Source organism: Hesperophylax consimilis, chromosome 14, assembly GCF_061612785.1.
Source record: "Hesperophylax consimilis isolate HC1 chromosome 14, BYU_Hcon_1.0, whole genome shotgun sequence".
Classification (NCBI taxonomy): Eukaryota; Metazoa; Arthropoda; class Insecta; order Trichoptera; family Limnephilidae; genus Hesperophylax; species Hesperophylax consimilis.
The window spans coordinates 19,771,439-19,798,155 of record NC_142849.1 but is presented as its reverse complement, the minus strand read 5'-3'; the positions used below and the strand labels follow the sequence as shown (position 1 = coordinate 19,798,155).

General features: G+C 35.2%; 1 protein-coding gene across 2 annotated transcripts in view; it reads right to left on the bottom strand.

Annotated features, from left to right (window-relative positions):
* The window catches only part of Doa (CDC like kinase darkener of apricot), a 94,112-nt gene that overhangs the window by 52,463 nt on the left and 14,932 nt on the right, over positions 1 to 26,717 (bottom strand). Inside the window, exons 1-2 of one of the 2 annotated variants that reach the window (XM_089639613.1) lie at positions 24,510 to 24,594; positions 12,673 to 13,857 (exon numbers count right to left, since the gene is read on the bottom strand). In XM_089639613.1, coding sequence (XP_089495739.1) covers positions 12,673 to 13,733 — 1,061 coding nt within the window. In that variant the 5' untranslated portion in view covers positions 13,734 to 13,857; positions 24,510 to 24,594. Of the gene's footprint in view, positions 1 to 12,672; positions 13,858 to 24,509; positions 24,595 to 26,717 lie in introns of those variants that run through there. The other variant, XM_089639612.1, reaches the window with a different exon arrangement.

Genomic DNA, 26,717 nt, shown 5'->3' with positions numbered 1-26,717 from the left:
TGTTTACTCTATATAACTAACTTTGTTATCTACTGATAAAAAAAGTAAAATTTTACAGACTAGAGTGTCTAGACCTAGACATAATGTGGTACTAGTTTAGGTTAGATAACACAAAACTTGGTGCGTGTTTTAAAGGTTCGTCGGCATTGTCATCCCCTGCGTCACATTTCCCGCACGCGTCGCGTCTGACAGGTGTCGGGTGGCGGGGGCGACGCTGCGCGACATAAGCATCCCGGTGCTGCGTCTCGGAACACCGCGGGCTGACTACTAGCCACTAGCCACTAGCCACTCTAGCCAGCCGCCCGCTCGGTTGGTTGACTGATACGGCAGTCGAGGCCGGTGAGGATGGCGGGTGCTTTTCCGCCGAATCCGTACGGGGGGAGGCCCTGTGGCGCTAGCACGTGACGTAACCAATAATGACTGTATAAATATTAGCACAGTTTGATTGAATTCAGTTAAACGACAGAGGTTTTATCACCACCTTACTGCAACTTACAATGTGCTGATTACACTGTCTGTTATTTCGCCAAATCGATAGCACAAGTTATAATAAAGGTCACTCACCACGGGTATACTAATGAATCATTCAAAAACGTATTATTAGTGACGGACCGAAACTAGTTTGGCAAAAAAAAAAAATTCTGTTCTGGTTTCGGCCGAAACATATACGTTAAAAGCACTCTATTCCCCGAAATCAGGCGTTTTTAAATGCGTCTATTTGGATTTTACTTTTGTTTTCAGTAATGAATTAATGCAAATCTTGAAAGTGGAAATTAATCCTCTTTCCGAAGATCGAGATGAAACTCTGCAGATAGCAACTTTTGGTTGCAATCACATACACAAACGCGGACAATTTGCATATATTTGAAATCGGATAACATTACAGCAGTTAATATACGAAATGAATGTCGGTCCTACCCGATCGGAATTTGGCGAGGTTGGTAGAGTTGTCGACTCCAGTTTCTGGGCAGGAAGGTTCAATCGTCAGTGAAATTTAAAAGACGTAGTAAAAAAAAAACTCTGTTTTTTAAGGGCTGATTTTGTATTGTTAAACTTGTAAGAAAGAATTCATTAAAATTAATAAATTCTAATACTCTAATAAAATACATTAATTTAATAAATTAAAACCGCTTTTTGGTTAATTGTTTTGTACAGTTCTTTTAATGTATGGTATAGGTACGTTCACTTTAAAAAGTATGTACTTACAAAAATACGAAAGTTCTTAAAACTACAACAGTGAACAAATCTGCCTAGTCTTTGTTAGACAATAGCAATGGTAATGACAATCTGTTAAGACAATCACTAATTATTATTAACGGTAAACTTTGACGAAAATATAATATTTTAGAACTACAAATCTTTTAAAATTTGAACTATTAAACGACTTTTATAATAACAGCTTCTTTTAAAATAATATTTACATAAGTTATTATAACTCAATTCTTGTTTTAATTGATCCGACTAGATCAGGTTTTTGAGCCGAAGTATCTGCTAATTTTTGCGGAAACCGAAAATATATGTTATTATACTGTTGTGATTAAACAAAGGGACAATTCGACTAGACTGATTGTGGCTTAAGTATAACAAAGAAAATATATGTTATTATACTGTTGTGATTAAACAAAGGGACAATTCGACTAGACTGATTGTGGCTTAAGTATAACAAAGAAAATATATGTTATTATACTGTTGTGATTAAACAAAGGGACAATTCGACTAGACTGATTGTGGCTTAAGTATAACAAAGAAAATATATGTTATTATACTGTTGTGATTAAACAAAGGGACAATTCGACTAGACTGATTGTGGCTTAAGTATAACAAAGAAAATATATGTTATTATACTGTTGTGATTAAACAAAGGGACAATTCGACTAGACTGATTGTGGCTTAAGTATAACAAAGAAAATATATGTTATTATACTGTTGTGATTAAACAAAGGGACAATTCGACTAGACTGATTGTGGCTTAAGTATAACAAAGAAAATATATGTTATTATACTGTTGTGATTAAACAAAGGGACAATTCGACTAGACTGATTGTGGCTTAAGTATAACAAAGAAAATATATGTTATTATACTGTTGTGATTAAACAAAGGGACAATTCGACTAGACTGATTGTGGCTTAAGTATAACAAAGAAAATATATGTTATTATACTGTTGTGATTAAACAAAGGGACAATTCGACTAGACTGATTGTGGCTTAAGTATAACAAAGAAAATATATGTTATTATACTGTTGTGATTAAACAAAGGGACAATTCGACTAGACTGATTGTGGCTTAAGTATAACAAAGAAAATATATGTTATTATACTGTTGTGATTAAACAAAGGGACAATTCGACTAGACTGATTGTGGCTTAAGTATAACAAAGAAAATATATGTTATTATACTGTTGTGATTAAACAAAGGGACAATTCGACTAGACTGATTGTGGCTTAAGTATAACAAAGAAAATATATGTTATTATACTGTTGTGATTAAACAAAGGGACAATTCGACTAGACTGATTGTGGCTTAAGTATAACAAAGAAAATATATGTTATTATACTGTTGTGATTAAACAAAGGGACAATTCGACTAGACTGATTGTGGCTTAAGTATAACAAAGAAAATATATGTTATTATACTGTTGTGATTAAACAAAGGGACAATTCGACTAGACTGATTGTGGCTTAAGTATAACAAAGAAAATATATGTTATTATACTGTTGTGATTAAACAAAGGGACAATTCGACTAGACTGATTGTGGCTTAAGTATAACAAAGAAAATATATGTTATTATACTGTTGTGATTAAACAAAGGGACAATTCGACTAGACTGATTGTGGCTTAAGTATAACAAAGAAAATATATGTTATTATACTGTTGTGATTAAACAAAGGGACAATTCGACTAGACTGATTGTGGCTTAAGTATAACAAAGAAAATATATGTTATTATACTGTTGTGATTAAACAAAGGGACAATTCGACTAGACTGATTGTGGCTTAAGTATAACAAAGAAAATATATGTTATTATACTGTTGTGATTAAACAAAGGGACAATTCGACTAGACTGATTGTGGCTTAAGTATAACAAAGAAAATATATGTTATTATACTGTTGTGATTAAACAAAGGGACAATTCGACTAGACTGATTGTGGCTTAAGTATAACAAAGAAAATATATGTTATTATACTGTTGTGATTAAACAAAGGGACAATTCGACTAGACTGATTGTGGCTTAAGTATAACAAAGAAAATATATGTTATTATACTGTTGTGATTAAACAAAGGGACAATTCGACTAGACTGATTGTGGCTTAAGTATAACAAAGAAAATATATGTTATTGTACTGTTGTGATTAAACAAAGGGACAATTCGACTAGACTGATTGTGGCTTAAGTATAACAAAGAAAATATATGTTATTATACTGTTGTGATTAAACAAAGGGACAATTCGACTAGACTGATTGTGGCTTAAGTATAACAAAGAAAATAATCCACTTTCGTAAATACGATAATCAAATAGAAAGTATTTTTTTAAGTTTGACGCAGTAACCTAATCCAATCCAACCCATTACGGATAATTAAAATAGTATAGGATTCTTCTGACGTATGTTAGAAATATCTAGAAAAGAAGGTCACCTTATTGTACTTAAGAACACTAATAGCGTCTTATTGAGAAGATACATCCTGATAAATAATAATATATGGCCTTAAAATTATTATAATAGTCGGAAAATTTACAACACGAATTAATTACGAAAGTTGAGCTGTAAGAATCTTGAATTATTAATCTAATGCAAATCATTGTACATGTATTAATTTATTACAGCAATAGTTTGACAACCTATTGTATGGTAATTAAAAACAATTCATTAGCCACAAACAAACCAAATTCAACACATTTCAATTTCCTGCAATTACTTATAAGCAATCTTCATTACTTCCGATTAGGTAACGGCACAAATTATATTATTATCTTTTTGCAACCATGACACAAATTTGGCTAACCGAAAAATTTTCGAAATTAAAATACTAATTAATTTGACTACCTCCCACATTCCCCAAATCGGTCGAAACTATTAATATATCTTAAATAACAACGATACTACCATGAAGTTTCAATGAAGCGATTCATCAAAAATTGGTTTCACGACCTCTGAAACATAAGTCCAAAATTGGTCAACTGTACCTGTTACAAGGAAAACCACAGCGGATAATATTATTTAACATTTGAGAGTTCCACGAAAGAGTGCAAAGAATAATAATTCCTTGAAGACCACCAACAAACACACGAAGAGTTCTTCGGCTTCAACAAAGAGGAGATATGGATAACGCTTTCGAGGTATTGGCTGTCTATCGCAATATACAAAGCCGATCAGGTAAAGATACGGATACATTTGCGAACCGAAACGCGAGCTGAGCCTCGAATTATGGGAAAGGAACCAAGCAACAGCAAATGGCGCAAAATGCCGCTTGCGGTTGCTTCGTTCCTTTCCCCTTTTCGCAAATTTATACGCAGCATAAGAGATACAGTTTTTTTTTACGATATTGATAAAGAATTCATACAATTACTTTTTCTATCAAATTATTTACGTAACCATAACATAACAGCGTTCCCAGTATAATCAATACGGTTTACCTATCTCTTCTAATCATTCTACTAACAGCTCGTTATTGCAATGCGTTGTACGCTCGATAAAATCTTCTTAATACTTGTACATCCCACGCCCCAGAAATTAACGTTACGCTTTCAAGAATTCGCCAATGGAAAATAAAATATTATCTTAAAATAACAGAAACCATGAGTAGAAGTAAATGATGATGTTTGTTATTCTGATAGAGATGAAATTTTACAATAATATTATCTCTGATTTAGAAGCACCAGAAAATTATTCACGGGAATTGCTGAAAAATAACGCACGAAAAGTTTGTGGTAACGTAACTATGTGGGTAACAATATCAGGAATCTTAAACCAAACAAATTTATATACCAGTAAAAGGTTATTAAAAATAACGTATTAACGTTTTCGCGGAAAAATAAACAGATGCATAATTTATTATAAAAACGAGAATGTTTATCCCATGTATCGGCCGAATCCAGAATTTCATGTTTTTTTGTAAACCATCGAATTCAAAATATGATTCAATTACCTTTGCAAAGCATTGTATTGTAGACAACTCGTCCGGTAAATAATTGCATTGTTAATTAATTACTGTAAGCATTGTGGCGGTGACAAGAATATTATTCACTAACAATACAAGGCAATGCAGAGGAATGCCAATAATAGCTGTCAGTTTATTGTTGAATCGTGTAAATTTTAATAATGTTTGTGCATGGTCATAACAATTAGCAATAATTAGCAGGATGATTTGTTTAGTTTTATCAACTGTCTGTTCTCTTTCCCAGTTTGGGATTGTTGTAAAGTTGTTGTAGGGTGTATTGTAGTAAGTGAAGAAAACCAGAAGAGGAACAGCCGTTCAAATTTGGTAAATCAATACATATATCTAAAGCCATTTCAAGCAATGTTTCGCGACTGAATGGTTGTTTCTCACTGAAATTCTCTACTGATAGTATTTATTTAACAAGATAAAATTGTATTCGGTTTAGGAATGGTAAAAATATTTTACATTATTTAAAATGTTGACATCAAGTTTGTCGAGTCAATTGATAAACGAGCAAATTGGAATCACAAGGAAGATTAATAAATAATTATATTTCGATACTTTGGAAATATCGCTAAAGGATCAACTCGTTCATAGATTATGGATTCAATTACGAAAATCGAAAAAAAACATGAGCTATTAAAAATAACATTACTCATTCAAATTGCCCGGACTGATCGTAAAATTCTCCGATACCAAGATTCTTGCGGAGGTAAAATGAGCAGTGGATGTTACGATTTCTTCACTACTTTTTTTAAATTTATTCTTCGTAAAACTCATACTAAACCACCGATTCAACGATTCATTCGTAAATAGAGTATTTTTTTAAATTTATTCTTCGTAAAATTCGATACTAACCACTGATTCAACGATTCATTAGTAAAAAGAATATATTTTTTAAATTTATTCTTCGTAAAATTCGATACTAACCACTGATTCAACGATTCATTCGTAAATAGAATATATTTTTTAAATTTATTCTTCGTAAAATTCGATACTAAACCATCGATTCAAGGATTCATTCGTTATTAGAATATTTTTTTAGCTTCGAACGAGGTTTTGCTACCTACTTGACATGAATGATTGACTCGTCGATTGAAATTAATTGGTCGTCAACAGAATCCATTACCCTCGTCAAGCATCGATCTCATTGTAGATCAACCATCTCCGGTGGGGGGAAACGACATTTTTCTTCAGGTAAAAAATTTTAAAAAAATCTGGACGGGTCTTACTTAGAATTACCTGCAAATCTGTTGCAACAGATCAGTTAGTATGGATAGTAATTTTAATTTGTTCTAATAAATGAAACACTAACAATCGAAAACTACAAAAAAATGAGTTCACTCATGTAAAGAAAATTACCAGTTACTTTACGGGGTTGGGGTATAAACTTTATTTGAAAAAAATATATACATATTGTAGACCAAGTTATCGCCATATTTGTTAGACCCCGTCCCACAGATTGGCTTTGCGGTGACCATCGTGACACTTTTATTGGTTCATATAAAATCAATCAAACAAAAACAAATCATTGGTTTAATAGTTAATCTAGTGCCTGATCAGAGCTTTTGTTTTTGGTAGAAAATAAACAAAATGGCGGTCTTTGATAATTCACTCGGGACTTTGAAGGAAAAAGTGTTAATTTATTGTTTTAAAAAAAATAGAAGTTTTAATTTTTTTAAATAGATTTTTGTGCTTTCAATAAACTATATAAATTTCATTCAAATCCGTCATTTTAGAATTACAGTGGTCACCGACTTTGAAAACATAGTGCAACAAATATGGTGAAAACTTGGTCTGCAATAAATATAAACATTTCTTAATTTTTTTAAGTTTAAAAAATGTATATCATATACCTATGCATTATTTGACTTATACAATAAATTAAATCGCTGTCAAAAATTATATATTTAAAATACTATTTTTTTCACGCCGCTTACGTAGTACCCTTACGTAGAACTAATGTAAGAGGTTCAAACATTAAAAAAATATTGAATCGATTTATATAGAATTATCGAATTTTCATAGCACTAAAGTGCGAGCGTTTTAAGAATGTCGGAATATAGTTTTCAGTAGCCAGAAGGTATTATTATGGAAGATAATAGATTAGGCCGCTCCCACCAGTGAGTTTGCCACCGGTGAGGCTCATTATGCGGATAATATCTGGGCTGAGCAGCAGTGAGCATTGTCAGCAGTTATCATATTATTATTCCAAGCAAAGGTGATGGTTTGTTAGCTATGGCGCTTTAATTGTATTTTGATTTGTGGCCGATACCCGCTATGGATGGACTGATAACCATAATTGATCGCCTCCCTTTGTCCGCACGTAATAAATCATGAGTGGAAGTGCAAGCGGTAACAAATGGATTTCAGTTCAGGAGAATGTTATTTTCTTTCGTGAACAAACGTGTCACAGGTTTTATATTCAGGCGAGATAAAGCTATCGCTTTCAGAAGCCATATTTAATTATTTGTAAATCTCATCTTTCCAGGATTCTTTCACCTTTTACGCAGTGACGTGTTTGGGTATGGCACACAAAACTGTACAGCTGAGTTGATTCGTTTTTGATGATCGAACCACAGACAACACAAATAAGAGTCAAAGCTTCTACCCATCGTCACTATTTTATTGTTGTGCGTAATTAGTAAATTCAATAGTAAACAGAGACACCAAAAATAATCTTGGAACGGTCCGAGCACAGTAAAATAGGGCGACTTTTGAATCAGGCGTTGACTTAGATCACAACGAATATCTGCAATAATTCTAGTTGCCACTCAGAAATTACTCGGTTCTTTGTAATATTTTTTCGAGCAACGTGGATGTAATAAAGCTTCGAAGATAAGAATCAAATTAGTTGGTTTCTAGTTAGATTCAAACAAATTATCGGTTGAATTGTTCAGCTGTTGATATTTTAGTGACTGAAAAATGTAAAACATTTCATAAAATTCCTCAACGATTATGATAGACGTGTCGACATTATTCGACCTATTACAACTTGAATATTAGAACTAGATTTTTTTTGGGATTGACATATAAATTGGCGATTACCGACATAAATATTTTTATACGAGTTGAAAATTGAAGTCACGCCATTTTACGGCACTAAATAACTCCGATGAGGAGACTGCACAAAGCCAAAAAGAAAAGGAATAATAATAATAAACCTTTTGTTACAATACATAAACCTGTAATATTGATAGCAAAAAAAAACTATTCAACAACCGAAAGTGTTCTACAAATAACAACACAACTCGTCCATTTCTAGTTTTGAAATAATTAACATTGAACATTTCATTAACATTGTTAAGAACAATAATAATTTACATGTTCGCGATCGGCAATAAGTTAATAGCCACAAGGTTATTTTTTGCAGCGTATTTTCTTAAATGGTCCGACGGAGCACCAAGCCGCTTGTCACAATGCCCAATGATTGGAAGTGAAATGAATGAACAAGTCGCGTGCCAACTGCGATCATGTGAAGCCGACACACGAAGATAGTATCAACTATTCAGAAATTATTTATTATAAAACAATATTAATAATATTGATGTGGTGTAATAGTTGGCCGTGTAGTCATCTAGCGGCATTAGGATAAAGCTCCATGAGAACTATTTTCTAGTGATGGTATAATCTCGGATGGATAGAATGCGAGCGATTAATTTTATTCGAAATAACATTCGTATTTTAATCTCTCGGTCGTATAGTATCTGAGCAATTAAATCCAAATACGTATTTTAAAATTATATTTCGAATACAGATTCATAAAATTTAAAACGATCGATAAAAATTATTTATTAAACATGAACATACCCTTGAAAAATCAATTAGATTTCTAATTTTGAAAAAGTAAATATTTGACCTACTCTATCGCTTGTCTGAATTTTTGACACGATCAGATCCAATTTCGAAAATAACACTTAACACCATCACACCAGTTTACTTTATTGAAACAGAGTTACGCAGGACAGACGGAGAACCGAAATTAGTATTATCGATGACTAGCGCAGACCCGTGAAAAATCACGGGATAGCTCTAATTCTTGACAAATTAGTTCCAATTTTGAAAATGACAATTATTTTTCTGTGAAAAATATTTATGTTTTACTATTTAACCTAAAGTTAATATCACAATTTATTTGTATTCTCTCAACTATCATACTAGGTTCATGCCCGTATCATATTATAGCTAGGTACTTTATCGCTTGTCTGCATTCTTAGAACAAACATTTCCAATTTTGAGAATCCAACTGAAATGAGAACCAGAGTTGCAATCACAGACACTCATTACATTACTAATGGTAGCCAACCATTATTTTCATACTTCTGAAGGAGGCTGAGGTGAAAAAGACAGGGTTGATTATTTGGAAGATAGGCCAAAAATGATTATAAGCTTTTCCCTATCACCTCGCTACTTATCAATGGCAGATACCAAATAAATGGATTAATATGAGAATATCAAAACCACTCTAGATGGGATCGATATAAGAAGGGACGGAGATTAATCTCAGCAGATATGATTTGAGGTTTTATCAAACAAATTAATCTAATACCACAGAGTGTCGATACGGCGAACGCCTTAATAAGGCGGAAAATCAACATTTGTGAGGAAAACACACTGAGACAATTATCATAGGAAACTTGTGGCACCTGCGATATAAACCAGAAGAGACATCTGCGGAACAGCTGGAAGCAGAATTTTATTTATCCATCGGAGGAATAATAATTACCATCAACGCAAAGGTCAACCAGTGAACTATTAACTTCATTAATTAATTATACGACGCGACGGTGAGTAGCATGAAAAAATGTCGGGGAAAATATATGATCCCATTTAATTTCGCGTCTTTATCATTCACATTTTCCCGGAATTAGTAGTGATATTCCAAGAAAATACTGACTAGGTATAATACTTCTTCTCCGAGAGATGATTCACTTACGACGACACAATACCCTAAAATAAAGTCGGAATCTTAACGACGTAAGTGAAGAAGACGTCTATAAAAATATGCCGCGCGAACCCGGCGGATTGGACGGACCTACGATCGAATTTTCCCTGGCAAATACTATTAAAAAAGTGGGAATCTTAACGTTGGAAGAAGGCGTCTACAAGAATGTCATAGGTCGAATTTTCTATAGAAGACCTAAACAATGGAGAATTCCGCGATGTTTAATTTAATTAATTCTGATAAAAGTATTACTAAAATCTTCATGGTCTAAAAAAATAAAAATCTGTTGCTTACCAGTAATTTCGCAGTTGAAAAAAGATTAATAAATTTTTCAAACCGTTTTACGTGAAATATTTAAATGGCAAGGCACTGTTTTTATTGATCTAAAATATAAATAACTTTTATCCGTGGGAAAAAAAATCTTTTATCGTTTGATCTGAAAAAAAGTATTGTAGTTACGAATTCGTCGGAATTAATTAAAAAGTGAGCCTCAAGAAGCTCACCCGGTTATTAGAATCTTGTATCGCCTTAAATGGAAAAAAATACCACAATAGAAGAAAAACGAATATTTGCATTGTAATACTAGTATAATTCTCTAGCTTTTATTTCAGATTGTTGTGAAAAAAAATATGAAAAATTCTTTAATTTAAATTGAATGATTTTCAATTTAATTTAAGGATACAATGCCAATACATAACTATATAAGTGTAATAACGAGTTTAACGCAATATTATGACATTTGGAATGAAGTCAGTGGCATAATAATATTTTTTTAAAGCTGCGTGGGAGTGGTGACCAAAACTAAACATGTATAAATCATTTGAAATGCATGTAAAGCGTTTCTCAAAGCAACCTAATTCAATAACTCTTGGCATGTGGGTGCATTGACATTCAAAATACGTAGCAAATATTTGCATTAACAATAAAATAGAAAACTTATCAACATTATTTTATATCTGTAATAAGTTTACCTGTTTTAATCAAGGGAACCGTTATTGGTCGCAAAATGATTTTTGTAAACGTCATAAGGACTTTCACCTATAAAAAACAAGCAAAAAAATGCAAAAAAATAATTATTGGAGAAACATATTAGTTATTAGGAAAAAAGTTTCAAAACTACGAAAGGAAACTTTTTTGAAAGAAATATAAAAGTTACATTTGGTTGGCCATCGGATAGGCGAATTTAATATGTAAATAACGTTGTAATAATCTGAAGAATCTTTAATTTAAACCGGTATTAATTTCGAATGATTCTGTCTATGAATAAAAACTGGAATGCCTTAGTAGCAATTACGCTATGGTCATTTGGTTATAAAAAAAAAAACATTCGCCTTGAGGCGCTATATAAAACTACTAGTAAATTACAATTCAGTAGCATAACATTATTAGGTAGTTATGTATATAGATATGTGTGTGAATTGATAAATCAACGCGCGGCAAAAGTTATCACTTCCCGTATAAAAAGTGACCACTTCCCAAAAAGGAGAAACAATTATTTTAAAGCGGCGTGTTACGGAATTTATGGCAGTCCTGTGAACGCGAACCAAATAAATATTGACTCATGAACGAGGCATTATTTTTGATCAATTTGAATAATAATAATAATAAACGAATTCTGGTTTCATATTGTTCACAAAATGAACTGGCAAATTCATCATGCACTTGATTATAACTGATTTTTAATTCATTTAATCATTAAAGAGACGTTTCCGAAAGACGATAATCATTTTTAATTGAAAGTGATTAGAAATGCTAATGTGGAATTAACTAACGTATCTGGTGGGAGATTATTTTGTGACGCTTGGGACAGTATTTTAATATGCGATAAAACCTTGGTGAGAAAAGATAGATAAATCGTGAACTGAGTCCATAAAGCGACCATTAGATGTTAGTTTTTAAGCAACTTAATGGGAAGCCATTAGAAATCTTTACACAGACATGTTATTAGAAAGTGGGATGATAAAGACACATAAGATTGTGGATTAATACGGTAGCCGTACTTTGATTGGCAATAAAATCTAATAACACACAGTTTGTATCGTAACCTTAACGTAACGATTATATCTCCCGTTAATTGTACTTATGTTTAGAACTTACCTTCGGAAAATAATAAACATTGCATATATGGTAGAATATTAATTAATAAAATGATGACCTATGAATCTGCATCAAAAAGATCTAAGAAAATCATTGGCTGCAACTTGCCAATTAGAATAAAAAAAATATTTTGATAAATATAAGAAAACAAAATTTGTGTAAGTATTAGATAAAATTAAACAATTTTTTTTAACTGCCACATTAATTAAAACCGTAGACAGATTGGGGCAAAACCCTTTTTTCGTCGGGACAAAGTTTATAGTTAAACTTTTGTCCTGATGAAAGAGTGGTGTTGCCAAAATCGGGTCTGACAATATAAAAAAATATAGCGCTTAAAACAAGTATTTGTTCAATTTAATCTAATTATGGCAAGTCACGGTGTAACCGCTTTCATGTAAATGAATATATTTGTTTATTTCTAATGTTTGATGCAGAAACACGGTAATACAAAACCCATTAAAGACATACGAGATACTCCATTCGTGCTCCTTGAGCCTGTTCTGGAAGAGCGAGGACTTGGGCGTCCAGGAGGCGAGGGAAAGGTACATGGAGGGGAGGTCCGTCGTACACGGAGGGCGGTCCTCGGGCGGGCTATCTCCCAGCGCCACTCCGCTGTCCGGCGTGGACCAGCCGTCCATGTTGGGTTCCTCCGTCGTCAGCACCCTGCTCTTGCTCATCTTCCTATTGCTGTCCTCCAGTCTCGTCCTCACATCGTTCATTGATCCCACTACGCCCATCTTGCCGTATTCGTACTCCGGCCGCTTTAGTTTTCTTAGTTCGTGTTTGAGATCTGAACAGATGTCTTTCAGCGACTCGGCACCGGAGACGGTTCTGAACTCTATCTTCGGTAGTTTCATCAATTCTCTTTTAGGGTTCGTTCTTATATCGCCGAGGGATTCGGTCGCTAGAACTGCCCTCCGATCCGACACTTGATATCTGCTGTCGAATTTATTTTCTAGCTTGTTTATCAGGCGCTCAGTGAGTATCGATCTAACTTCTGCTTTTGATTCTTTGATGGGGTACTTTTTGGTGAAATTTGATCGAACACTTAGAACGTTATTGTTCCTATCATCATTTCGTAAGTCGCCTCTAGTTTCTATCACGGTGTCCACTTTGGCAAATATTTTATCTCTAGATTCATTCTTGGTTATTGGAATGATGGTTTCTTTCCTATTGGTCAGTCTATTGTCTAGCTTAATGTCGCTACCGGAATCGGGCTTCTTTACGGCTTTGGCATCGAATCTAGCTTTCTCGGCATTTCTTTCGAAGGCGGCTTGGAGGGCCGCCCTTCTCTCTTGCAGGGAATCGCAGCGGAAGAACAGCGGCCGCCCCTCGGAGGCCTTGGGCCGCTCCGGGGCGTTATCCTTGGCGAAGGCGGCCCTCAGCGCGGCGCGGCGCTCCTGCAAACTGACGCGGGAAAACTCGTGCACAGGGACGATGTGGCTGCTGTTGGAAGACACCCGGAAGCTGCGAAACTCCCGGTTGAATTCAGTGTTTAGGGAATACGTTGGGATGCGTGAGGTCACCATTTTTCACTATTGTTCACATTTGATTCACAATACTTTTATTACACTTTATTTACCATTCATTTTAAATTGAGATCATAATTTTCAGATCCTCAAATAAACTTTGTTAAACGTAAGTCTTAAAATCCTGTAGATGAAACAATAATTCCAATTACAAAAAATATTTTGATATATCAAGATTTTTTTAAAAGTGAAAATTTAATGAAAGCGAAATTTCAATGCCATAACTTAATTGCCCAGTGAATTGAAAATGAATGTGACATAGGAGGTCAAAACGATAAATAAATAATATTACCGATGACGATTGATTAAATATGAATTTAACGATTTCCTGTGCGACACTAATTATTTATGAAACTAAAGACAATGTTCTCCACGACTCTTATCAAGAGTTAGTAAGAGACAATGTCCAGTGTCAATATAAGGCTCTGCTAGCACAGGCAACGCACAAGGCACGACCGTCGCGGGCCGTAGTGTACCGCGAACTGGCCCCAGTTTCCCCAGGAGTGCGGGAGACCAGTTTGCTTGCTGGGCCGTCGCGGCCGCCAATTAGCGCGACGGACAGGTGACGACGCATAGGGCCACATTTAAGGGTTCAAACACTCGTCTGGCGCGTTGAACCCGACGCATGGACAATTAAATGCATCCACGAGCGGTACAAGACAAAGTAAACAAAGGTAAACGATTCAGGAACCGCGTGTTATGTCAATCCAATGACACGCGTCGCATAAATGCAGCCCAATTAAAAGTTAACGGTTTATAGAGACTGACTTTATTGTCTGTCTTAACTGGAAAATACTATCGAAATAAGGATAAAAAGTCTGGAGAAAATTATGTAGGTAGTGTTAGTAAATGTGAACGTTGTTTTAAATACCATAATATCGCATTGCGAAACTAGTTTCTTACGACAATGTATCAAATTAGATTAATGCTAACGTTTCTTTATGGTTGGAACAGCGGCGTTATCCAAAATCTATATTTCCCATAGAACCGTTACCCTCTATTGACCTCAGTATCCAGGTTTCTGGAACTAGACCCAGTCACGCAACGTTATCCTAATTATTCAACAACTTTCGTGGTACCGAACAAACCTTTACAAATCATCATTCAACTTGGCGCGGTGAGTTTCACTGTTCGAGTGGTAAATATATTAATTACCTAATTAGTTAGTTTTGACCGGTAGAAAACACCTATGCCTAGTTAATTCCATTCTACGTAATGTTTCGGGCGAAATGAGATCAAGTTTGAAGAAACACCTGAAGAACCGGTACGATGGCGGGCGTTCAGCAAACGTACAAAAAATAAACTGTTTTGATTCAAATACCAGTTCATCAATAAACATTCAGCGGAGAAAGTTAAATTTCCTTTCGGGGGACAGAACCGGAACAGAGACCAAATAGAGGCGTGGAGTGCAAGGGACGGAGGGTGGAGGGGTGAAGGGTGAAGAGATCTCGGAGATGATTTGTTTTGCGGTGTCACGTGAACATGACTCTGGTTGAGATTTGCGGTCGGTGTGGTGGGATGTGCCCGCAGCATTCAGCATGTGCGGGAAAAGATTCCATCCACCAATCAAAGCACAATAGTTTAAAAGCAATAATTGAATTTTGCGAAACAATTTATCCTTTGAAACCCTTTCAGAAATATGTGCAAACATATTCACCATTCGAGCACACAGGAAGTAAAATATGAACAACTAGATAAACGACTTCCACGTCGGAATTCATTGTCATAGCAACTATAAAATTGATAGCTCAAGGTGTGTATATACGAGTAGAACGCACATATTACGAAAAACGTGACCATAAAAGTAATCAACACGAAATGTCCTTATTATTAATCTAGTAACATCCAATTAATGTGCATCAATGAATGTAACGATATTGATGTGATGCTTTCAGATCAGCATCCTGAAACCATTCCAGGGATTCCGAAATTTAGACAAACGAAAGGGGAAATTCATTGCCTGTGTGTATATTTATACAATGCCCCATTATTTACACAAAGCAAAGTATTTGAACTGCATTAACCTTGGTTTATCAAAAGGTCAAGCCGGAATAAAATGAAATTTTAAGTTATCAATTGTTAGTAATGGCCGACCAGAGACAGCAGCGCATGAAAATTAGCTGAGACTTAATAGAGCTCAGTTGAACTAAGCTCTAGTCTAGGGCGTTAGTTCTCAAAATGGATAATATCTCTCATTCGGGGGTAAAAGGGAGGCATTATAGGACAGATTATTATTTATCGAATTGGTTAGCTAAAATATTTTTCAACATTATTGCACAAAACAGAAAATCATATGCATGTTGCAAGAATCATACTTATGAACTACGGAATTGTAGAAAATGCATAAATATAACAAGCGATGTATTTTCAAGACGGAAAATCTTATTACAAATGAAGTTAATAATAACACTGATTAGTCGAAAAAGCGATCGACTGTTCCTGAAGAAGAATCTTTTAAAAAGTTTGGGAAGCTCTGCTCTAGTGTGACGAGTATCCTTAAAGGTCAAAATCATCGCACCGTCTGTACTGTCTGGTCGACTTGTAACAATGGAGATTGCACTGGATTTCCATCTCCGGCTGAGGTCTGTCCCCTCATCCGGAGAGTGAGTGCGCTAATCACCCACGGCCGCCATGGACACCGGCCACCGGGCACCGATCACCCCCCACCACTGGGCAGGTTAAAGACCCGGCTGACCAAAGGCGGACATCAGACCTTCATAGTGCAACCAACCTCCTACAATTAGACCCATCAAATGGTTCTCACAACATATGCAAAGACGAGAAATATAGGGAATATGCGTAGGCGCAAAGCTACTTAACAAGGCACGCCTCTGTTTCTGGCTTTCATTTACCCATTTTCCACCAAGACTTGTTTAGAATTCATATTTACTCGTGTAATGAAGATTGATTTCACTCTCCAAACTCAAGCGTGAGATGGAAAACTCGCAAGGTGTTGTTATTACGTGAGTGCTTTTTGACATACATAATATATATTTTACGTAGTTTTAACAACAAAAAAGTGTTATGAAAATTATCATAACGGAGCATCACTACTAGTAATAGAAGATGATAATATTGATAATGATATTATTAACTTTATTATTCCAAATACGTGCATAAATGTCACGAAATGTCAATGTACACAAAAGGACTATTGATCAACCCTTCAAATGTTAAAAATTGTACACAATATCAAAAGCACTCAAATATTATCGTGTATTATTTGGCATTGAGATTTTTTTGAATTGATGATGTTGTTGAAAAATGTTTCCGATGTTCGATTATGGAGAGAAACGATTCAGCGTACAAAAGGCATTATTAATAAGTTGACGTATCACAAGTCACAAGGTAGAACACACAAAAGGAACTGCAATTTAAATACGAGCCTTCCGAAGCGAATGTCGCCAATACACTGACACTCACATGAGGTGACAAACCAACAATGGCGCAACGCGGAATATCCTTCAAGATTGCACCATACCTGTAGCAGCAAGCAAGCTGTTACAAGTCAGGACCTTTCGCAACCAACCAAAGCCTGAATCACCGCCACTCAGCCGAGGTATCAACGACCTTCGAGACCAATAAACTCTCCACCGTACAAGGACATGGGGCAGGGACGAAATCAAAACGAATTATCCCTTTTATCGGAATTTCATCATACCGGGAAGATTTCTAACAAAAAAAACTTTCGATTCCATGAAAGAGAACAATGCACGGAAAATATATGTTTTTAAAGAGTGGTAGGAGAATGCTATGACGCTTAGGTGAATGGAAGAAGATATGGCACGATCGAATGATTTGTCAAAAGTATAGTGACTTATTAGCTTCAAAAATAACCAGCGGAAAAAGGAGCGCTGGGAGAATATATAACCCCAAGTGGATGGAAGAAGTCGGAAACCTATGAGGAAGACATGGGACTCGATATCAAGTGAATCAAATATTCGGGACTATAGTCGGTACAACAAACAGAAAAGTGGATAACCTGTTTGAATAAGAATTTGGAAAGAATTGCCAGCCAAGACATTAATGTGGTGGCCTCTACCTAACCCTGCTAAAAATAGTAAAAGAAAATAATTCAGTAATCTTCGCATTGTGAGTTTTGTGCATCAGTGCGGAAACTAAACGCACATCGACCGGTTTGAAAGATGTTCACTAAGCGAAGGATCGATGTTATTCACGCTACAACTATTGCAGTAATCCCAAAAAAAAACACAAGAGACGAAATAAAAAGAATATTCCAGCACTGCAAAGATATTTGAATGAAAAACTTAATTGGGAAGAATCGATGATGGGGACCGGTTGAAATATCTGAACAGGAAATTGAGCCAGAATTACTGGACAGTGTGCGAAGGAATCGTTGACCTTTATAAAGTATTTCGTACGATTGGCGACCCGCAAGGACGCTAGAAACGAGGAAACTCTTTTCTGCGTGGCCTTTGTTCATGTTCCGAGAAGGACTCTGCAATAAGGAGTCCTTACACTACTGGCAACAGGACGCAGACATAATGTTATGTTATGATGCATCGCTAATTAGTACCGCGGCACAATGGATCGTCTGGTGCAGGCTACAAGGAGGTCAATACAGTTCAATAACACCATCGATGGTAGTGATAAATGATTTTTTAAAATCAGTATGAAAGCATGATAACTGTGATTACTGCATAGCATATATTTATGATACATTGGTTTATAAACTCTTCGACTTTGACATTCTTAGGAACAAAGATGACAGGTGATTATGTGTTAATTCTGTACATTAATCGAAGGAGCTTTGAAGAAACAGTGTCATCGATAACTTCTACACTGGCGCACAAACATGCCAAACGCTTGCCCAACATTTGAACACTGTTGAAGGTCTAAGTTCACTATTTCCAAAGATAACAGGTTATAAGAAGCGTCTTCCTATGTAAAGGTAAAATAAAAATAAATTAATTGCTTAGTTGGTATAGGTCTAAAAAACCCGAATCCCCCGGTGATGTACTGTAAAATGAGATTCGAGGATGATAATTTTCAATTTCAATCCTAATTATTTAGCGTGAATTTACTACTAATAACCTATAATTTGAGAATTAATTGAGAATGCCATGATGTTGAATAAAATAACATGTCCCTTGATTGGCAGAGGAGGACAACGACCCGCGTGGGAAGAGACGATAAAGGTTCCGACGGTCAGATGATAAAATTAACAGCGTGGGACTCCCTTGCATAAGCAGAAACCATCCTGAATATTAGAACCAAGCAAACGATGCGATGATGGTTAAACTTGATCAAGTAAGAAATATATAAATTGGAATACAGGAAAAAGATAAAGAGTATGGAAATGGGTTATCCATTTATGGAATTTTTCTAAAATTTCTTGTGGTTCCTCAGAAAATAATGCTTGACAAGTAAATCACATAAGAGGAAAGAAGTTTATACTGATAGCAAAATATGTTATGTACATTTTTAATTAATATGGTTTAAGGTGATTTTTGCCCATGAAACCTGTCCCACTTCCCAAATGCCAATCAAACTGAGACACAGTAATTGGTTTAATTCTAATTTAAAAAAAATCATAGGTAGGTACTCATTACAATGAACAGTTTGAGAGAATCCGAAAAATCAAAATAACTTACTGTGAAATTAATATTCTGTAACTCACGGTAGATAAAAAAAAGTTTATCCACGTGAACTAAAGTTTATGTAATTTCTATTACCCGGAACCTGTGAGACTGCGTCATCCCCAAATTGGGATAGATTGTAAGATGGAAGGAAGTGAGTGTCCGAGAAGCAGAAGAGGAATATTAGGTTAGGTTAGATTCTATATTATGGTCACTCACGAGAGACCATAATATTTTTAAATATTTAAGTTCTTCAGCAGGTTCTGACCTCTGACTCCCGATGATGGACCATAAACCATAGCTATAAAGCAGGGACCTCGTCTCGCGGCGTGCCGGGCCTTACGGGGCGCGGCGAAGGCGCCGCGGTCAACGGGCAGGGAAGGTGCCAGCGGGACAAGACAAACTCGCGTCAACGGTTGACCTCTGCCAACCGACTGGCGTTCATACATCACGTTGGCGATACAACAAACTGTACCTCGAAACCTCGTCGTGACTAGGTACTTGACCTGACTTCAGCACATCGAGTGGTGGAATAAGTGAATACAAACGAAGCTAAAATGTAAAAGTAGTCAATGGAAATTTTGAAATAGGCGTGTTGATGCAACTATATGCATCTCCCTTTAAAATACATGTTTCTGCATTCCTCCACCCGATTACTTGTCCATGTCTGACAGTGTGGAGTACCTACATACCCTAGTGAACATTTTCATTCGGTGCTTTTAATTCGAGGCTAAAGCGGAAGTTTGTGCAGTGATCACCAGCAGTATCTCTAAGGCCATAATATCGATTTGCAACAAGACGTATACTAAAGACCAAGGAAAAGTCAGAATCCCTTTGAACACAGCTACCCCAATAGTTTTGTCAAATATTGATTACAGTCTAAAATAAAATACATATAACACAACGATTAACAACTTCAAGGCGAAAGCCTGTCAAAAATGATGAGGAAAAAACATTTTTTAATTAATTGAAATATTGATGAAATTCGAAAAATATTTTGACACCCTTTTAAAATATCTTCTAAAAACAGCTTTCAACAAAACTTCATTTGCTGCGGCCTATTTACCTACATTACCAACATTATATCGATCGAGCGGGAACCAAGCTACTTATAAATAAAGCTCTCAATAGGTACAAAAAAATAATACGTATGGCCTATATTTATTCGTTATGTATTCATTACTAAAACGTGGGACAAAGGTTCAACAGTCACACAAAGGAAATAATATCTATCCACGAGAATGTTTGAGTTTGGAAGATGGCTGGAGCACACTGTCAAAGTGATTAAATTCATGTGACAGTAACGAAGTATAATCTGGCTTCAAAGCGCATTCAACTGGCTGATAACATTTTAAAACCACATCTCATATTATATTACGACATTAAAGTTAACCATTATAAAATAGGATGTGGTTTGCCTCATAAAATACACCCACATTTTATAGACCAGCGTCTCATTTCTCCGTAGCTACAGCAAGCCGTGATCTGTGGGGTTCAACGAGCGAAAAGAGAACAGACGACTGGCTCTGTAGAGTAGTGTCAATGCATCTGACTTTCAATCGGAAAGTTCCTTTTTCATGTGGTATACAGATTGGAACAACTGCTGTAAGACTATCAAACCTATCCAGCAATCGTACCAACATCTGTATAAAACTGTTAAAATGAAATTTTGCCACAAGCTAAAATCGTCCAAAAGAAGAATTAAGATGGTAAAATATATTTGACAACCTCCGCGGTCGAGGGGTAAGGCTCTCGACTAGCGATCCTGAGAACGCGGGTTCAAGTCTCGGCGTGCGCAAATAAATTTTATTTGATTGATTTGTGCAATTTAAAAAAAAAGCATATAAACATATTTGCGAAACGTTCCAGGGTGGAAGATACTCTTAGTATCGCCCTGGTGTAAGACCACTATTCAGAATTGAAACGTTGCTTGAAATGGCCTTAGCCGTTTTTGGTGACCAGATCTGAATCACCAGGTACTCCTCCACCTTCCTCTTTACCGTCTCCTTCCCCTCCACACTACCTTCAGCCTCATAACATACCCCAATTGGGGATGCCATAGTCTACTATGATAACCTGTCTTCAAACGTACTAATTTCGATTGTATGTGCGTGAAATGTGAAATACCCCTGCATGAAATTATTCACGATTCTATGAACTCAAATGTGCTGTGAATTTTAGATGTCATTTTCAAAATTGGAACTGCTTGACAGTGTGTTCAAAAATGTGACAAGCTGCAACCTAACATAACAATAATATAATATTACAACATATTTAAATTTGTTTTCTTTCAAATTGAAAATATAATAAATATCCCGTGAGCTTTCACGGATCCGCGCTAGTTTGATTCTGGTTTCCTGACGTTGTGACGTGATCAATGAATAAAACGAAAAGCAATTATGTATTGTAGTTTAGGATATGGATCACGTCGCCTACTTGTGCGGGAGTATGTAACAAGCAGTTGATCAGCTCCGTGGGCAGGAATCACCGCGCGAGCTTGTCTGCAAATCACTGTCGAGGAATAATAATGCATTTAAATCTGCGGCGGCGAAGTGCAGCGAGTGCAGCAAGCAAGGCGCCCTTATAGGGGAACGCCAAACACACGCGACGGGCGCACGCCTCTAGGGCTTCCACTTGCAAGGCTGCCCTGAAGGGTGAATATTCCGCCCTGTGCCCTGTGGCGTGTAATCATGACACCGTTGGCTGATTATGCGGATCAAAAATTCTACTGACGAAAGGATTATAAATAAGAAGTTATAGAAGTTGCTCTTCGGGGATCTCTAAGGACGGGTTGTTCCACAGAAATTTAACAATTTATCAAATTACAAAGTTAAAATTGATGTTTTGTGAAAGATCTATTGAAGTTCTGTTACTATATCACCATGGGTCGGTTGTATCACCAGAGAACTTGGATAATAACAGAACATGAATATTAACTTTTTGATTTGATTGGTTTGTTCAAATTCGGTGAAACAACCGGTCCCAATAATTCGGACATAATATTTTAACACAGTTAACCAACCAGCTATTTTGTTTATTTGAAAATCTACGTGCTGTAGCAGCAATAATGGTGAGCTGTGGGTCTGTAATAAGCACAACTTTTCCCCACTGGATTTTTTAGGAAAATGCAACAGGGTGTCCGGGGCTAAAGTGCAAGGTGCATGATAGTACAAGTAAAAAAGATAAATCACTTTTACTCCAGGTATATGTGTTCTCAGGTACAAAAGTTGAATTGTTTGTATGGAGAAAGTAATATTCTTCTATGGAAAAATATATTTGTATGAAAAAAAAACGAAATTTTGAAAATATTTTTTTACTTCTACCATTATGTAGAATCAATCACCTCCCGAAGTTTGTACACTTTACCCCCGGACATCCTGTATTTAAATTGTAGCTGGATACTAAAACTAGTTGTACAACATAAAACTATTTAAGCAAGAAATATTGAAATTTTGTGTGTTAAGCCAAAAATATGAAATTAACCCATTTCTTATATTTTATTTACAACATTGTTTTTTTTTTAAATTATTTTATACGACTTTATCAATTTCATTGAGAATCACTGTCGGAATAACTCTTTTAATGTCGAGTACACCCTACGCAAAAAACAAAAGGAAATTAATTCGAATAAGAACAGTTAAAGCAGTATAATTTTGTTTGATCTAGCAATTTAAATCCCACACTTTGAATCTGTATGAAATCAAGTTGATGTATCATCTATTTATAATAATTTGAATCATTAATTTTCCGATATCACGCAGTTACATATAATAAACGTGATACGCCTTTTTCTAAAATTATTGCAGGTACACTAATGGAATAAAAGTTTATTTATGCGCGATAGACCTCTGCCGCGTAAGTAATCCACTATTACAAACTGCACCTAACAAAGGAGGCAAAGACTTCGTATGAAGCCATAACAAAATAATAACTTGAAACTGGAGAACTTGAACCTAGCACCAATAGGATTGGATTACCATCAAAAGCTTTTAGTGCGAAGGATATTGCAATTGGCAGGTTATATGGTATATAATATTAGGAGGTTGCACAATGAGGTAATTAATTACAGATGCACAAGACTATAAAGAATTTATAACACTTTTGTTAGTAACAAAAAAGTAGGCAAATGCGAAATCAATGCAATTAAACAACGGAAGCATTTCAGTTAAGAGTTTTTGAAATATCACGCAACATAATTTTTATTGTGGTGTTTTTTCAGCTATTTCCTCTTATTGAACAATTTTAAGCCTTCAGTACTTTCAACATATTTGTTTAGTTTGCAATGTTTTCTGTGTATTTCAAATGCGCTATACACATATTATTTTTTAATATTCCGTTAAAACATTTAAACAATTCTGTTTTGGAAACTAGATAAAATAATCTATTGTAGTGTATGCATTTAAAATAAACATTACTATTTCTAAATAATAAAATTTTAATATCTAACACAACATTTTTGTCAAAAACGCTAACCGCATTTTTACTTAAATTTTTACTCCAATCATCAGAACACGATATTTCGAAAACACGTTTGTTTTTGTTGGGGGATTTTTTAAGAAAACTGTACCTTCACTTTTATCTCGTCCATATAAAAAAATTAAATAATTTTTAAAGTTAAGCCGATTGTTATAATAGCGACGCGAAATATGAATTATTAATGTTGGCTATTTTTAGAATTTTATTAATGGCATCCAGTTTATTTTGAGGCAAACTGAAAAGAATTACCATTACTCTTTCTAACCTCAAAAAAAAAGTTTTTCCGCATGATACAAAAAAAAATAAAAATACATTTGTAAAATATGGACGCCCGGTCATATATGACCGTTTTTTAAGATCCCGCATCTTCATAATAATAATTGGCTAACTTGTATGACACCGTTTTTGTGTAAAATCACCTCAAGGGCGCTTCCATGGTAGAAATAAAATAAAGTTGCATGCTGACATGGTAAATCCAGATAGAAGCCGTGCTTATTTCATGATGCCAGAGCCAACGGTTCGATAAGTTTGGTACTTAGGCACACAGGTTTGCTGCTTTATAGTTAAGATTATAATATCCCGGTAAAGAAAGGAAAAACAGTTGCATTTTCATTGCAATCAGCTGAAATTTCTCTCCATAAAAGACTTTACCTTCGAAACTACGTAGATACTTTTTAGAGATACCGTAAGTCAAGCGCACCTGTTAATGCGATTCACTGATTAGACATTTTGCTTTCACAGCACGTATTTTGAAGGGCTGATTAAGGATTTCCAAGGCGCACACATCTAACACGTAGAAATCACAAATTAGCACTGTGTTTTTTTAAATTTAAAAAATATATTTCGAACTAAAAAAAACGGTTTCACTTGACACAGATGGCTCGGCGAATAACAAATAAAACGAATTATTTAACGTGATAACATTGAATCCCGAACAGATGTTGTGACCGGAGTACAAATTTGGTATTTGTGAAATGTTGCAGCGGCGATAACTGCACCATATAAGGATCGGAACGGCGCAAGTTATTACGTGCACACTTCTGTGCAGAAGGACTTGACCACGTGAAAGGACGCTTAATTGCACCATATGATGCAGAAGACGAAACAGTTGTTGAGTGACATTGGATATAACACTCGTAAAACACTGATAATAGCGCAGCGACTTATCAAATAATTAGCATTCGATCAAGAAGAAAGTTCCACCATGACAAATTAATTTCTCACCTTGTAATTAATTCATTTCTACCTGTCAATTTTAAAACTATTTATCCGACTTTTTTATCGTACAGAACACTATCACAATCGGAACAAACAATAAGAAGTAAAACCGCCTTATTACTTAAAGTTAAATGTTACAAAATGATTCTTGTTACGCCAAGAATCGGAAACAAGGTTAATAACGAGCTTAGCTCAATCAGACTTTGCCCAAAATCTGGGTAAATACATTTTAGCGTCTTGTCTTATTCATTTATTATTCATATTCAATTCACTCAATATAGGATACCAGAAAATCGGAAACTGATATCTTTATAAAAAAATATTCAGAATTGGCTATTGGCAAAAGGAAGGAATTATTCCAGAGAATGTCTCGTGTATTAAATTAAATTAATTGCCCTTTTATTCCATTCTATTCATATTTTCTTTTTTTCTCTCTCTCTTATCTCTGTGCATCTTAACATTGTAATCTAAAACATATGTAAACCTAGTATGGTGGTTGTAGACAACAAAATAATTGTAATCATTTAAATTTTTAAGAATAAAGAAACACATTTTTTAAAAATTAATAGAACAAGTGTTTGTGGGTAGTTTTCACTCTACACTCTACACGAAAATATTGAGAAAAAAATGAAAGGGCAATTTGATGGAATAAAAACATCTATTCGCTCGATGATATTAATATTCCGTAGGAAATCCGTGTAACGCCCCAGATTTGAGTCGGTCCATTTTTCTAGCAGCGGCCAATTATGAAACGGAAGCAAATAGACATAACCGACCGATCCGAATGAATGTCTCTCCGTAGGGCACTCGCAATCCGCAATTAGTTCGGCGGGGACCCAATTCGGAGAAGGCTTCTTGCGGTTTGGAAACAGTGAAATCTTCGGCGATGGGGACATCTCTTCAAGGGGCAGAGAGCTGACACAGTTTTGTTATTATTTTGTACTTTTATTTCAACAAGAGTTTAAAATAAAAATATCTCAAGGCAATCACATTAATAATATGCAATATGAAGAATTATCTGAGGAATGGAGGTATACTTAATGCATTAAAAATGATATCCCAGAAGGCGTATTTGTGAAGCATGTACTTATTTACCCCTCTTGTGAAATGCAGGAGGTCTGAAAAGAGTGTCAAGGGTGTGAAAATAATAGAAGTCGAGGATCTCCAAGGAAGGCACGCCACGATCTATTGATTCAAATGGTTCCATGATAACTCAACACAATGACAATTCAACACATCTTTAAAAATTAATATAGACATTAAAAGCGATGACATTTACTAACTAACCTATTTAACCTGTTTTTGGTTTCATAACTTTTCATGACTTAATATAACTTTTTAAAGGTTTGTAACCCTTAAATTTATGGTATGTTGTGAGGCTAAAGAAAATGGGAGAAGGATAAATATTGGGTAGTGCCTGGAAATCCAGATATGGCCACTAAAAAATTTCAAACGACGTTTCAATTCTGAATGGTTGAGTTAATGAAGTAATGCGTAGATATGTGCTAAGACACAGTTTTGTGGAATCCCATCCTCTGTGTTGAAATGACACGATGAATAGTTAACGTAGGTGAAAAATTACACATATTTGCGAAGCCTCGCTATTGAATCACTAGAATGCCTAGGCTACACAGTCAAATTTTCTATATTTGTCCATCGATCGCTATGAATCACGTTATCACGGTAAGGT